Genomic DNA, 14,631 nt, shown 5'->3' with positions numbered 1-14,631 from the left:
CAGGTGCATCAAAGCTGGGACCGAGAGACTGAAAAACAGCTTCTATCTCAAGGCCATCAGACTGTTAAACAGCCACCACTAACATTGAGTGGCTGCTGCCTACACACTGACACTGACTCAACTCCAGCCACTTTAATAATGGGAATTGATGGGAAATGATGTAAATATATCACTAGCCACTTTAAACAATGCTACCTTATATAATGTTACTTACCCTACATTATTTATCTCATATGCATACCTATATACTGTACTCTATATCATCTACTGCATCTTTATGTAATACATGTATCACTAGCCACTTTAACTATGCCACTTTGTTTACATACTCATCTCACATGTATATACTGTACTCGATACCATCTACTGTATCTTGCCTATGCTGCTCTGTACCATCACTCATTCATATATCCTTATGTACATATTCTTTATACCCTTACACTGTGTATAAGACAGTAGATTAGGAATTGTTAGTTAGATTACTTGTTGGTTATTACTGCATTGTCGGAACTAGAAGCACAAGCATTTCGCTACACTCGCATTAACATCTGCTAACCATGTGTATGTGACAAATAAAATTTGATTTGATTTGATTTAACTGAGTGAGTGGGTCTTTTTGTCTGTATGTCTTGTAGCGGGCCAGACTGCCGCCTGCAGCAGCCAGGAAGATATGGATGGATGCCTCAGAGCCAGGTCAATCTGGGCAGTTTACTAAACCAGTGAGGCTGTGCGTTACGCTGGACATGACTCATACATAATTAAAGACAAAAGCTCCCGCTCAGAAAGAACAGCCAGTGCACATTAATTGATGTTTGTAAAAAAATAAAAAAGACTGCAGAATGCAATTTATGTAAGTAACAGCAGCCTGGGGCACAGCTTACTAATGAAGAGCCTGCTACAAGACAGACTCATCCAGAGACAGTTACATAAAGGGAGGAGAAACTCCTACTGCGTGCGTGTGAGTGAGACAGTATACAGGAGAGAGAGGCAGAGACAGAGGTCTATCGGCGAGAGATTGAACATAAAGAATATCTGTATGTGAAGACTTTGTATGATATGGTTACCCTATTCTCCATGAGCGCACTCATCATTACTGGTGATGGCATTGTTTAAGAGAGGGTATCTACATGTGTAAAACACAAAGCTTCAGGGGAGGATGTGGCGTGTCTGGAGGACTCACCCGCTCTCCGGACCGCGGCCTCTTCTTTGGCCGTGTGGGCAGGGCGTCCTCCTTTGGGTTGGTGTCGATGGCCCAGTAGGAGCCCTGTGGAGAGAGGGACCACAGTAAAGAACACACAATGCCCTGCCTGGCCTGATACCCACAGGAACGTTCGCGTTGGACATGAGGGATTCATATCTCCAGACAAAGGGTAAAGGAATCGGAGGCTTTTCTTTGGGACTGACACAATAGGGCTTTAACAAATGCTATTAAAACACAATCCAAGAGTAAACAGTGGTGTGTGATAAGTGTGTGTGTGGCTTTGTTTTATATTGGAGGGAGCTGTGTTGTGTGGCGAGGCTTCTCCTTGTCTGTGATGCTCCATGGTTAGACAGTGGCTGGTGAAATGCTAAGCTACTCCCGAAGCAGTGCTTCCTCAGTCTCAGGTAGTGTAGGTAGCCAACTGTAACTGGTCTGGGAGCTGGAGCAACGTGTTGGCATTCTGCCCAGGTCTGAGCCCGGCTAATCAAGGAGAGAATAGACCTGCTGGCTCTGGGGCTGCAGCTGCATTATTTACCTCTGTATTCAGCCCCATTTCATTTGTTTTTCAATGGTGTTCCTCCCTGAAGCCACATGCAACACATGATTTGAAATATTTCATATTAATCCTGATAAGATCTCAATTGCCAAGGGAAAGTGAGATCAGGACTTTTAAAATGCTTCCTAAGCAGAGAGAAATCATTTCAATATATTTTTTTAAATTGTCAGTTTGGACAACAGAAGAGGAGAGGTTTCAACAACCTGTGTCTAATGTAATCCATACAATAAGGTGCACCATACTCCAGTCACAGTACTACTGCCATCTAAAGTACCATCCTGGGTTTTATTCCTGGCTTTTATTTTGAAACACTGCAACAACAATACAATGTTGAGCAAATATGTTTTATATTTTCAAAGCTTGGGGTCGATTAGCATTTCCCTCAGAGGGAGAATAATTCACAGTGCAACCAACCAGAGATAGACATCCCATAATAATATATGTCTGAAGTAAATCCCATTATACTCTCAGCTCTGTAGCCCAATTCTATTGTTGGTATATTTGGTGTTGTCATCTTCAGTGTGAAAGGCTGAGAGTAACAGACAGAGAAACGTCTGAGGACATCTGAAGGTGAGCTGCCTGAACTCTGTGTTGTGATCATAGCAACTGTTTTAGGGGTTAACTGATTCAATTAGAGCTCCTGGTAGACTCAAAATCACTGTCCCGGTAGAGAGCCGGGCTGGGTGCCGTTTCTTTTAATTAAGCAGAAAATCTAAGCACAAACCCTTGGGAAGGGAGTTTCTGCATTTCTCCACACGTCCCCATGACTCGATGGGGGGGGTTGGAAAAAAACAATTTCAAGAGTTCTTAAATTATTCACAAATACACTGCATCATAGCGAAGCCTGGCAAGTCAAGTGTGTGTGTCCATATTGTAAGCTACAACTGCTATGAAACTAAGCTCCAACTATTCGGTCTCTAAACAAAGGCCATGATGACCGTGTGATGATTTCACCAGAAGCACTGTTTAACTGTTATACCTTCAATCAAAAAGGAAGCTGACTTTCCCTCCCTACAGTACGCATGTCAACATCACGTTCTCTGGTTTCCCCATCTGAGTCTAGATTAGATACAGGACAAGGAAAATGCAGTACACTTTGCATTCCCTACCAGTTAAAGGCCAGTGCAGTCAAAAATGTGATTTTCCTTGGTACCAGTCATAAGTAGTACCATTCAAAAGTTTGGACATCTACTCATTCAACGTTTTTTCTTTCTTTTTACTATTTTCTAAATTGTAGAATAATAGAAGACATCAAAACTATTAAATAACACATGGAATCATGCAGTAACCAAAAAAGGTGTAAATAAAAATCATAACATATGTTATATTTGAGATGATTCTTCAAAGTAGCCACCCTTTGCCTTGATGACAGCTATGCACATTCTTAGCATTCTCTCAACCAACTTCATGAGGTAGTCCCCTGGAATGCATTTCAATTAACAAGTGTGCCTTATTAAAAGCTAATTTGTGGAATTTCTTTCCTTAATGCGTTTGTGCCAATCAGTTGTGTTGTGAAAAGGTAAGGAAAGGGAGATACCTAGTCAGTTGTACAACTGAATGCACTCAACTGAAATGTGCCTTCCGCATTTAACCCAACTCCTCTGAATCAAAAAGGTGCGGGGGGCTGCCATAATTATTTTTTTCTTTCCGAGATGGCAGCGCAGTAGGACGTGTCTTACCCCATGAAAATAGCCGTTCTTTATCGTATACATCTTAATCTCGCTTTCTATCTATGAAATAAATCTACTTCCTGCAAACCGCCTCAACAAATATGGTGCAGATCTGCTATTTTTATTCCTTATAACGAACTTCCACCAGGAGCTAGCCAGCTAACTAGCTACTAGTCTTTGTTAGCCACGGCTAGCGGTCCTCGCCTTGTATATACATATATATATACACACACACACACACACACAGTGGGGCAAAAAAGTATTTAGTCAGCCACCAATTGTGCAAGTTCTCCCACTTAAAAAAGATGAGGCCTGTAATTTTCATCATAGGTACACTTCAACTATGACAGACAAAATGTGAAAAAAAAGAAATCCAGAAAATCACATTGTAGGATTTTTAATGAATTTATTTGCAAATTATGGTGGAAAATAAGTATTTGGTCAATAACAAAAGTTTCTCAATACTTTGTTATATACCCTTTGTTGGCAATGACAGAGGTCAAACGTTTTCTGTAAGTCTTCACAAGGTTTTCACACACTGTTGCTGGTATTTTGGCCCATTCCTCCATGCAGATCTCCTCTAGAGCAGTGATGTTTTGGGTCTGTTGCTGGGCAACACGGACTTTCAACTCCCTCCAAAGATTTTCTATGGGGTTGAGATCTGGAGACTGGCTAGGCCACTCCAGGACCTTGAAATGCTTCTTACACCGGGCGGTGTGTTTGGGATCATTGTCATGCTGAAAGACCCAGCCACGTTTCATCTTATATGCCCTTGCTGACGGAAGGAGGTTTTCACTCAAAATCTCACGATACATGGCCCCATTCATTCTTTCCTTTACACAGATCAGTCGTCCTGGTCCCTTTGCAGAAAAACAGCCCCAAAGCATGATGTTTCCACCCCATGTTTCACAGTAGGTATGGTGTTCTTTGGATGCAACTCAGCATTCTTTGTCCTCTAAACACGACGAGTTGTCATTCTCGCAATCTTCTTCTGGATCATCCAAATGCTCTCTAGCAAACTTCAGACGGGCCTGGACATGTACTGGCCTAAGCAGGGGGACACGTCTGGCACTGCAGGATTTGAGTCCCTGGCGGCGTAGTGTGTTACTGATGGTAGGCTTTGTTACTTTGGTCCCAGCTCTCTGCAGGTCATTCACTAGGTCCCCCCGTGTGGTTCTGGGATTTTTGCTCACCGTTCTTGTGATCATTTTGTGTATATACAGTGCCTTGCGAAAGTATTCGGCCCCCTTGAACTTTGCGACCTTTTGCCAGGCTTCAAACATAAAGATATAAAACTGTATTTTTTTGTGAAGAATCAACAACAAGTGGGACACAATCATGAAGTGGAACGACATTTATTGGATATTTCAAAACTTTTTAACAAATCAAAAACTGAAAAATTGGGCGTGCAAAATTATTCAGCCCCTTTACTTTCAGTGCAGCAAACTCTCTCCAGAAGTTCAGTGAGGATCTCTGAATGATCCAATGTTGACCTAAATGACTAATGATGATAAATACAATCCACCTGTGTGTAATCAAGTCTCCGTATAAATGCACCTGCACTGTGATAGTCTCAGAGGTCCGTTAAATGCGCAGAGAGCATCATGAAGAACAAGGAACACACCAGGCAGGTCCAATATACTGTTGTGAAGAAATTTAAAGCCGGATTTGGATACAAAAAGATTTCCCAAGCTTTAAACATCCCAAGGAGCACTGTGCAAGCGATAATATTGAAATGGAAGGAGTATCAGACCACTGCAAATCTACCAAGACCTGGCCGTCCCTCTAAACTTTCAGCTCATACAAGGAGAAGACTGATCAGAGATGCAGCCAAGAGGCCCATGATCACTCTGGATGAACTGCAGAGATCTACAGCTGAGGTGGGAGACTCTGTCCATAGGACAACAATCAGTCGTATATTGCACAAATCTGGCCTTTATGGAAGAGTGGCTCTGGAAGAAGGTGCTCTGGTCAGATGAAACCAAAATTGAACTTTTTGGCAACAATGCAAAACGTTATGTTTGGCGTAAAAGCAACACAGCTCATCACCCTGAACACACCATACCCACTGTCAAACATGGTGGTGGCAGCATCATGATTTGGGCCTGCTTTTCTTCAGCAGAGACAGGGAAGATGGTTAAAATTGATGGGAAGATGGATGGAGCCAAATACAGGACCATTCTGGAAGAAAACCTGATGGAGTCTGCAAAAGACCTGAGACTGGGACGGAGATTTGTCTTCCAACAAGACAATGATCCAAAACATAAAGCAAAATCTACAATGGAATGGTTCAAAAATAAACATATCCAGGTGTTAGAATGGCCAAGTCAAAGTCCAGACCTGAATCCAATCGAGAATCTGTGGAAAGAACTGAAAACTGCTGTTCACAAATGCTCTCCATCCAACCTCACTGAGCTCAAGCTGTTTTGCAAGGAGGAATGGGAAAACATTTCAGTCTCTCGATGTGCAAAACTGATAGAGACATACCCCAAGCAACTTACAGCTGTAATCGCAGCAAAAGGTGGCGCTACAAACTATTAACTTAAGGGGGCTGAATAATTTTGCACGCCCAATTTTTCAGTTTTTGATTTGTTAAAAAAGTTTGAAATATCCAATAAATGTCGTTCCACTTCATGATTGTGTCCCACTTGTTGTTGATTATTCACAAAAAAATACAGTTTTATATCTTTATGTTTGAAGCCTGAAATGTGGCAAAAGGTCGCAAAGTTCAAGGGGGCCGAATACTTTCGCAAGGCACTGTATATATACACACACACACACACTATCTATACCTTGAGGTTGGAATAATACTTTGAGACTGAAAAGTAATGATGCCCTGTGTAAGCTATTTGAAAAGACTGCCTGTTTTGGTGAGATGGCGTTTTGGTTTTCTATGGTGACATTAACATGCAGTAAATTAGTTAATAGACCAATAAAGAGTTCCAATCCTCTCTGCCTATAACAGACAATTTTCAGTTCTCCCTTCCCCACTCCCAGACAGTCTTAAGCTAAATTCTTGTTGATAAATTGCTTTTCTCAGAAGCCATTTATTTATTTTTTTGACCATTTTCATTTGACAAAATCCCAGTTTGGTACTGAAATTGTTACAGTTATGAATTTGACCCCCCTACCACTAATTGGGCAACTTTTGATAACGCTTTCTTGTCTCAGTGAGGGAAATGACTCAATGTATTTTGAAAAATGAGACGTTGAGGATCATAATAAATACTGCTTTGATGTAATACAAGCAAGCCACACACCAGTGAGTCCAAATGTGCACTTCACAAAATACAGTGTCAACGTTTATGATCACTGTGTTTGATGTAGTTAAAAGATGACATGAGGTCATATCCTGGGTTGTCCTGAACAGAATTAGCCTGTTTGTTGTATTGTTAAGAAAATTTGCCACCTTACATCTGAACGCACTCATGACTTCATTTTATGCGCACCAAAATTACTCATGTCTCTCTGAATTGCCTACTGAAAGCCTAAACAATAAGATCGTATTTTAGAATTTAACTAGTCATGTTGGCAATAGAACAAGCAGTAAAATTATGCCCACATGACCCAGATTGCGATTTATAATGGACTGTTTATGGATTGGGTAAACAACAAGTTATGTGTAAAGGCGGGGATACAGGGCTGTGAAACAAGAAAAATGTGCTAGTGTAGTTCCTCCATGGCACTGCTAGGAGAGCTTTAAAAAAGCACCTTCTAGTTGAAAACTGAGTCATGAAAGTGCATTGAAATTATTTAGGAACTCAGCACACTTGGTGAGGTGTGTGACAACTTGGAAACACCAGTATGTCCTTTTACTCAAACCCTTGTCATTTTTATGTCTTATGTTGTACCTACCCCAAATTCCCCAAGAATATTCTTGTTACTGAATGTATCCATTTTCGTTATCAACAAATGTGGTGAAAAGTACAGTAAATGGAAAATGACAAAATCAACAGTGTAATAGAGGTCGATCGATTAATTAGGGCCAATTTCAAGTTTTCATAACAATCGGTAATCGGTATTTTTGGACAGCGATCATTGCCGATTACATTGCACTCTCCATGAGGAGACTGCGTGGCAGGCTAGCCACATGTTATGCGAGTGCAGCAAGGAGCCAAGGTAAGGTGCTAGCTTGCATTAAACGTATCTTATAAAAAACAATCTATCAATCTTCACTAGTTAACTACACATAGTTGATGATATTACTAGTTCATCTAGCTTGCCCTGCGTTGCATATAATCGATGCGGTGCCTGTTAATTTATCATTGAATCATAGCCTACTTCGCCAAACAGGTGATTTAACAAGCACCCGTCGTTGCACACCAATGTGTACGTAACCATAAACATCAATGCCTTAAAATCAATACACAAGTATATATTTTTAAACCTGCATATTAGTTAATATTGCCGGCTAACATGAATTTCCTTTAACTAGGAAAAATGGTGTCACTTCTCTTGCAACAGAGTCAGGGTATATGCAGCAGTTTGGGCCGCCAAGCTCATTCATTGCAAACTGTGTGAAGACTTTCTTACTAACAAAGACAGCCAACTTCGCCAAACGGGGGATGATTTAACAAAAGTGCATTTGCGAAAAAAGCACAATCGTTGCACGACTATACCTAACCATGAACATTAATGCCTTAAAATCAATACACAGAAGTATATATTTTTAAACCTGCATATTTAGCTAAAAGAAATCCAGGTTACCAGACAATATTAACTAGGTGAAATTGTGTCACTTCTCTTGCGTTCATTGCACGCAGAGTCAGGGTATATGCAACAGTTTGGGCCGCCTAATTTGCCAGAATTTTACATAATTATGATATAACAGTGAAGGTTGTGCAATGTAACAGGATGCCACCCGTTAGATAAAATACGGAACGGTTCTGTATTTCACTTAAAGAATAAACGTTTTGTTTTCAAAATGATAGTTCATTAATATGGTAAAATCCAGAAACTAAGGCTCGTATTTCTGTGTGTTATTATATTATAATTAAGTCTATGATTTGATAGAGCAGTCTGACTGAGCGGTGGTAGGCATTCATTGAAACAACACTTTACTGCGTTTGCCAGCAGCTCTTTGCAATGCTTGAGGCACAGCTCTGTCAATGACTTCAAGCCCATCAACTCCCGAGATTAGAATATTGAATATCATTTTTTTTAACCCCTTTTTTTCTCCCCAATTTCGTGGTATCACAGTCTAGTCTCATCGCTGCAACTCCCGTAAGGACTCGGGAGAGGCGAAGGTCGAGAGCCATGCGTCCCCCGAAACACAACCCAATCTAGCCGCACTGCTTCTTGACACAACGGACATCCAACCCGGAAGCCAGCCGCACCAATGTGTCGGAGGAAACACCGTACACCTGGCAACCTGGTCAGCGTGCACTGTGCCACAGGAGTCACTAGTGCACAATGAATCACAAAGAATCTCTGGTGGCACAGCCAGCACTGCAATGTAGTGCCTTAGACCACTGCGCCACAGGAGTCACTAGTGCACAATGAATCACAAAGAATCTCTGGTGGCACAGCCAGCACTGCAATGTAGTGCCTTAGACCACTGCGCCACAGGAGTCACTAATGCACGATGAATCACAAAGAATCTCTGGTGGCACAGCCAGCACTGCAATGTAGTGCCTTAGACCACTGCGCCACAGGAGTCACTAGTGCACGATGAATCACAAAGAATCTCTGGTGGCACAGCCAGCACTGCAATGTAGTGCCTTAGACCACTGCGCCACAGGAGTCACTAATGCACGATGAATCACAAAGAATCTCTGGTGGCACAGCCAGCACTGCAATGTAGTGCCTTCGACCACTGCGCCACCCGGGAGTCCCGAAGACTCATGTTAAAAGGAACCCCCAGCTTTCATATGTTCTCATGTTCTGAGCAAGGAACTTAAACGTTAGCTTTTTTACATGGCGCATATTGCACTTGTTTTTGCATTATTTAAACAAAATTGAACAAGTTTCATTATTTATTTGAGACTAAATTGATTTTATTGATGTATTATATTAAGTTAAAATACGTTTTCATTGTTCATTCAGTATTGTTGTAATTGTCATTATATATAAATATATATAAATAAATATAAAAATCGGCCGATTAATCGGTATCTGCTTTTTTTTTTGGTCCTTCAATAATCGGTATCGGTGTTTAAAAAAAATCTGTCGGTCGACCTCTACAGTGTAATGTTTGGATTCACTAGTGTCATGTGAATTGTTGTTCTCACCTTTAGTCTAATCATTTAACCTTCACCTCGGTAAGTCAGTTCTTATTTACAAGTAGTGATGTAGTTCCTCTATGCCAAATGCGTCCATCATTGAAACCAGACCCTAGTCACTGAGTTGAAACAAACCAGTTAACATCATGTAAATTAATATGTAGGTCTATCTGCAGTGGGAGTCGTATCGGCACTACACTGTATCCCCTTACCTCCATGGTAAAGGAGTATGCCATGCCTGCCATCATCTCTCTCTCTCTCTCTCTCCATCTTAGAGAAAGACATGGCTCTCGCCTATCTCATACAACCAGCAGTACTCATATTCCTGCCACATTACAATATTGATGTAACATATCAAGAGAGGCTAGCGCTTCTTTGAAGTTATCTTCAGGGGGAGAGAAATTCCAAATAAAACATTAAGGAAGCGAGCATGTTGGCCCTGCATTTGGAATGGGATCCATACAGCAATAGATGGTTTGTATTTAGTGGAGCAGCTCCCAGGAGAGTCAACATCAGAGGATTACAGCAAAACATGAAATTAAGCATTCAGTCCCCATCCTCTACAGTTCATAGCTCGGTGTAGCACTTCAAGCCTGTGTGAGTGTGGAGAGCAGAGAGAGAGGAGAGAGAGAGAGAGAGAGAGAGAGGAAGAGGGAGAGAGGGATTGAGCCGAGAGAGCGTGGAGAGAGCGGAGCCGAGAGAGCGGAGTCGAAAGAGAGAGGCGAGAGAGCGGAGCCGAGAGAGAGAGGCGAGAGAGCGGAGCCGAGAGAGAGGAGGCGAGAGAGAGGAGGCGAGAGAGAGGAGGCGAGAGAGCGAGAGAGCGAGAGAAGGCGAGAGAGAACGAGAGAGCGAGAGAACGAGAGAAGGCGAGAGAGGGGAGCGAGAAGGGGAGAGAGAACGAGAGAACGAGAGAACGAGAGGAGAGAGAACGAGAAGAGAGGGGAGAGAGAACGAGAGAAGGGAGAGAGAACGAGAGAAGGCGAGAGAGGGGAGAGAGAACGAGAGAAGGCGAGAGGGGAGAGAGAAGGCGAGAGAGGGGAGAGAGAAGGCGAGAGAGGGGAGAGAGAAGGCGAGAGAGGGGAGAGAGAAGGCGAGAGAGGGGAGAGAGAAAGGCGAGAGAGGGGAGAGAGAAGACGAGAGAGGGGAGAGAGAAGGCGAGAGAGGGGAGAGAGGACGAGAGAGGGAGAGAGAAGGCGAGAGAAGGCGAGAGAGGGGAGAGAGAACGAGAGAGCGAGAGAAGGCGAGAGAGGGGAGAGAGAACGAGAGAGCGAGAGAAGGCGAGAGAGAACGAGAGAAGGCGAGAGAGAGAACGAGAGAGAAGAAGGCGAGAAGGGGGTGAGAGAGCGAGAGAAGGTGAGAGAGAACGAGAGAAGGCGAGAGAGGGGAGAGAGAACGAGAGAGCGAGAGAAGGCGAGAGAGGGGAGAGAGAGCGAGAGAAGGCGAGAGAGGGGAGAGAGAACGAGAGAAGGCGAGAGAGGGGAGGGCGAAAGCGAGAGAAGGCGAGGGCAAGCGAGAGAGAGGGGAGAGAGAGCGGCGAGAGAGCACGGAGAGAGCGCGGAGAAAGCGGAGAGAGAGAGCGGAGAGAGAGCGCGGAGAGAGAGCGGGGAGAGAGAACGAGAGAGCGAGAGGGGAGAGAGGCGAGAGCGGAGAAAGGCGAGAGCGGAGAGAGGCGAGAGCGGAGAGAGGCGAGAGAGCGGCGAGAGAGCGGAGAGAGGCGAGAGAGCGGAGAGAGGCGAGAGAGCTAGAGGAGAGAGCGAGAGGAGAGAGCTAGAGGAGAGAGCTAGAGGAGAGAGCGTGCGGAAAGCGCGTGCTCTCTCGCGCTCTTATTAAAGGTTTCAAAGACCTCTCTGATGAGAGGAGGCTACCTGTCCTGTTGGGGGAGGACGCAGAGAGCTGTGGGTTGGAAGCGCACTACATTGCTACCTGTCGTATGTTGAGAGACAGTGTCTGACAGACCAATCAACCTGCACATGTCCTCTACTGTATGCTTATTGTTATTGTTCAATGTATGGTTATTTTGACACTTGGTTATTGTTGTTCCGTTGACAATTTAGAATCATTTTTTTCATATTGTAAATATCCCAAACAAGCTTTGGCAATATGTACATTGTTACGTCATGCCAATAAAGCAAATTGAATTGAGCAAGAGAGAGAGCAAGAGTGGAGTGTGTGGAGAGAGTGTGTGGGGGAGAGAGAGGGGTAGCTTGTCTGTGCTCCAGACAAAACTGGGATTACATATGTTTAGACCAATTCACATAACCAGGATACACTAAATATAGGCCCACATGGTCCAACCATGTGAGAAACTAAACACAGCAGGGGATACTAGTAATAACTTTCCTCTCCTCCAAAGTGCTGAGGGGCATTTTTAGGGAGTTAATAGAAATGGCTGGACTATGGCCTTATTTTGTCCTATTCCCACAAGGTCAATGGCTTTTTACTAGGGATGCACAATATATCGGTGAACAAGATTTCTCGTTTAATGCCAATGTTAAAAAAATGATGTCAAATCTTCTGTGCATACCATTGTGCTACACAGCATTCCTAACCGAGCCCACAATGTCTGCTGTGTGGATCGAGCAGTCAACAAGTCGAGCAGTCATTTGAAAGAGTAAGAACATTTCAGAGAGACAACTCAAAGGTGAAATCCATTAAAGCCAAGATAATGGAATTAATTTCCCTTGACAATCAACAGTTCTCTGTCATGGGTGATGTTGGCATTCGCCGACTGGTCGTGCACCGGTACACACTTCCAAGTGCACTATTTTCCAGATGTTGCCCTACCGGAGTTACACAGTAATAGCCTCACTGGTATTAGCTTCACAACATACATACTATGGAACGCTATTTGGGTCTTTGTGTCAAAAGACACAGTAGCACTGTCAAAGCTGTACTAAAAAGTCTGCAAACAAGGAAACACCGGCCACGAATTATGTGTTACAATACTGCGTTGGTAATAAAGCATTATTTGTTCACCCGCAACTCTGGGGTAGCTAGCTTTAGCTTGGCACCTAGCTAGCGCCAATACAACCAGACTGAAAACAATGACCAGTAGAAACTGCAGTCATTTTCATTATTCTTAGCAACTATTTAGGAATCCTTGTGAGTAAGTATTAGCAAGGTTGCCACTTGTTGTTCGCTATTGAAATTGAACTTCAGTTCATGAAAATAAATAGCAAGCCAGCTACTTAACCCTGTTGCCCAAAGCTAACGTTATAAGCATCTAAGCTGGCTTCATCTGGCGAGTGAGGCTCGACCGGACTGGGTTATGTGTTGTGAAGCTAGCCACAATAAAGATTAGGCACAAGTGGAATTTGCAGTTTGCCTTCAAAATAAAATAATGTCATTGACAGTGATGCAAATGACTACAAATAGTAGAATTATGCCATACTTTTATTTTGAAGGCCAATCACAAAGTCCACTATTGTGGCTAACTTCACATAGATGGGTCCGACCACCATTAATCAAATAAGAACAGTCTTATAAATGAGGGTTATTTTAGATCACACCTAGCTATATAGTTAGCTTGGTAACTATAGCTACACGTCAAATAGTGTTATCTTTGACACAAAGACCCAAATGGGGTTCCATAGAAATCCTGGTTGAGAATGAAACTACTGAACAAATGAAAACGAAAAGCACAGCAAGTGAAAGAAATAGGTTTTGATTATGTTTAACTGGTAATGGGGACATACGTAAACGCCACAAATTAACTTTTTGGTCAGTGTGGGGTGTGTAACCTTTATTTAACTAGGCAAGTCAGTGAAGAACAAATTCTTATTTACAATGACGCCCGGAACGATGGGACTCCCAATCCCGGCCGGATGTGATACAGCCTGGATTCGAACCAGGGACTGTAGTGGCGCCTCTTCCACTAAGATGCAGTGCCTTAGACCGCTGCGTTCATGTGTGTGTTTTAACTATTTAACTGTACTAGAATGCTTAAAAGGCAGCTAAAATTTTAAACATCGTTATCAGGGTTTTTTTTGGGGCAAGGAAAATATTGGATATCGGTATCGGCCAAGAATGTCATATCGATGCATCACTACTTGCCAGTCTTAAAAAGAACTCATTTCCATTTGCCATGCAATTTTGTGGGGGTGGATTGTGCATAACAGATTAAGAGCATGCCATGCATTTCTCAACTGGCAGAAGTTCAAAGCTAACATTTTTCTCGAGCAGATGGCATATATATATATATCTATCTAGACTGCTACATCGACCTGTGGACATATATATATATATATATCTCTAAACTGCTACATCGACCTGTGGACATATAAATATAAATAAATAAATATAAATATAAATATATATATATATATATATATATATATATATATATATATATATATATATATATATATATATCTCTAGACGGCTACATCGACCTGTGGACATATAAATATAAATATATATATATATCTAGACTGATACATCGACCTGTCGACATATAAATATATATATATATATAAATCTAGACTGCTACATCGACCAGTGGACATATAAATATAAATATATATCTAGACTGCTACATCGACTGCTACATCGACCTGTCGACATATAAATATAAATATATATATATATCTAGACTGCTACATCGACCTGTCGACATATAAATATAAATATATATATATATCTAGACTGATACATCGACCTGTGGACAGCAGCTGTTTATTCCCACTCCATTTACTGTCATCTCTGCATGTTGGATTTGAACCGACAGTCCTCTTACCTTTCCTGGGTCATCTTTGGAGCGAGGCACTTTGAGAAAACACTTGTTCAATGACAGATTGTGCCGTATTGAGTTCTGTGGGGGGGAGAGAGAGAGAATATCGTGGTTAGAGCTTAGGGATAAAAAAACAGAGGAAGAGGTCTCGTGTCTTTGAGAAGAGAGCATATCATAGTTCAAAAGGGAAGCTTGGTAGCATGCTACACGATCATCCTGTGTCAAGTCATTTCCTGCTGTCAAGATCAACTTTT

At 42.4% G+C, this 14,631-nt stretch overlaps 1 protein-coding gene across 2 annotated transcripts in view; it reads right to left on the bottom strand.

Moving 5' to 3' along the window:
* Nucleotides 1-14,631, bottom strand: part of LOC135540257 (forkhead box protein J3-like) — a 144,564-nt gene that overhangs the window by 21,337 nt on the left and 108,596 nt on the right. For both annotated transcript variants that reach the window (XM_064966799.1, XM_064966800.1), the window contains exons 3-4: nt 14,384-14,458; nt 1,181-1,264 (exon numbers count right to left, since the gene is read on the bottom strand). In XM_064966799.1, the coding sequence (XP_064822871.1) occupies nt 1,181-1,264; nt 14,384-14,458 (159 nt within the window). The remainder of the gene's footprint in view (nt 1-1,180; nt 1,265-14,383; nt 14,459-14,631) is intronic.

This window comes from Oncorhynchus masou, chromosome 5 (genome assembly GCF_036934945.1).
Source record: "Oncorhynchus masou masou isolate Uvic2021 chromosome 5, UVic_Omas_1.1, whole genome shotgun sequence".
Lineage (NCBI taxonomy): Eukaryota > Metazoa > Chordata > Actinopteri > Salmoniformes > Salmonidae > Oncorhynchus > Oncorhynchus masou.
Note: the sequence above shows the minus strand (reverse complement) of the source record. Positions and strands in the feature narration are given on the sequence as shown.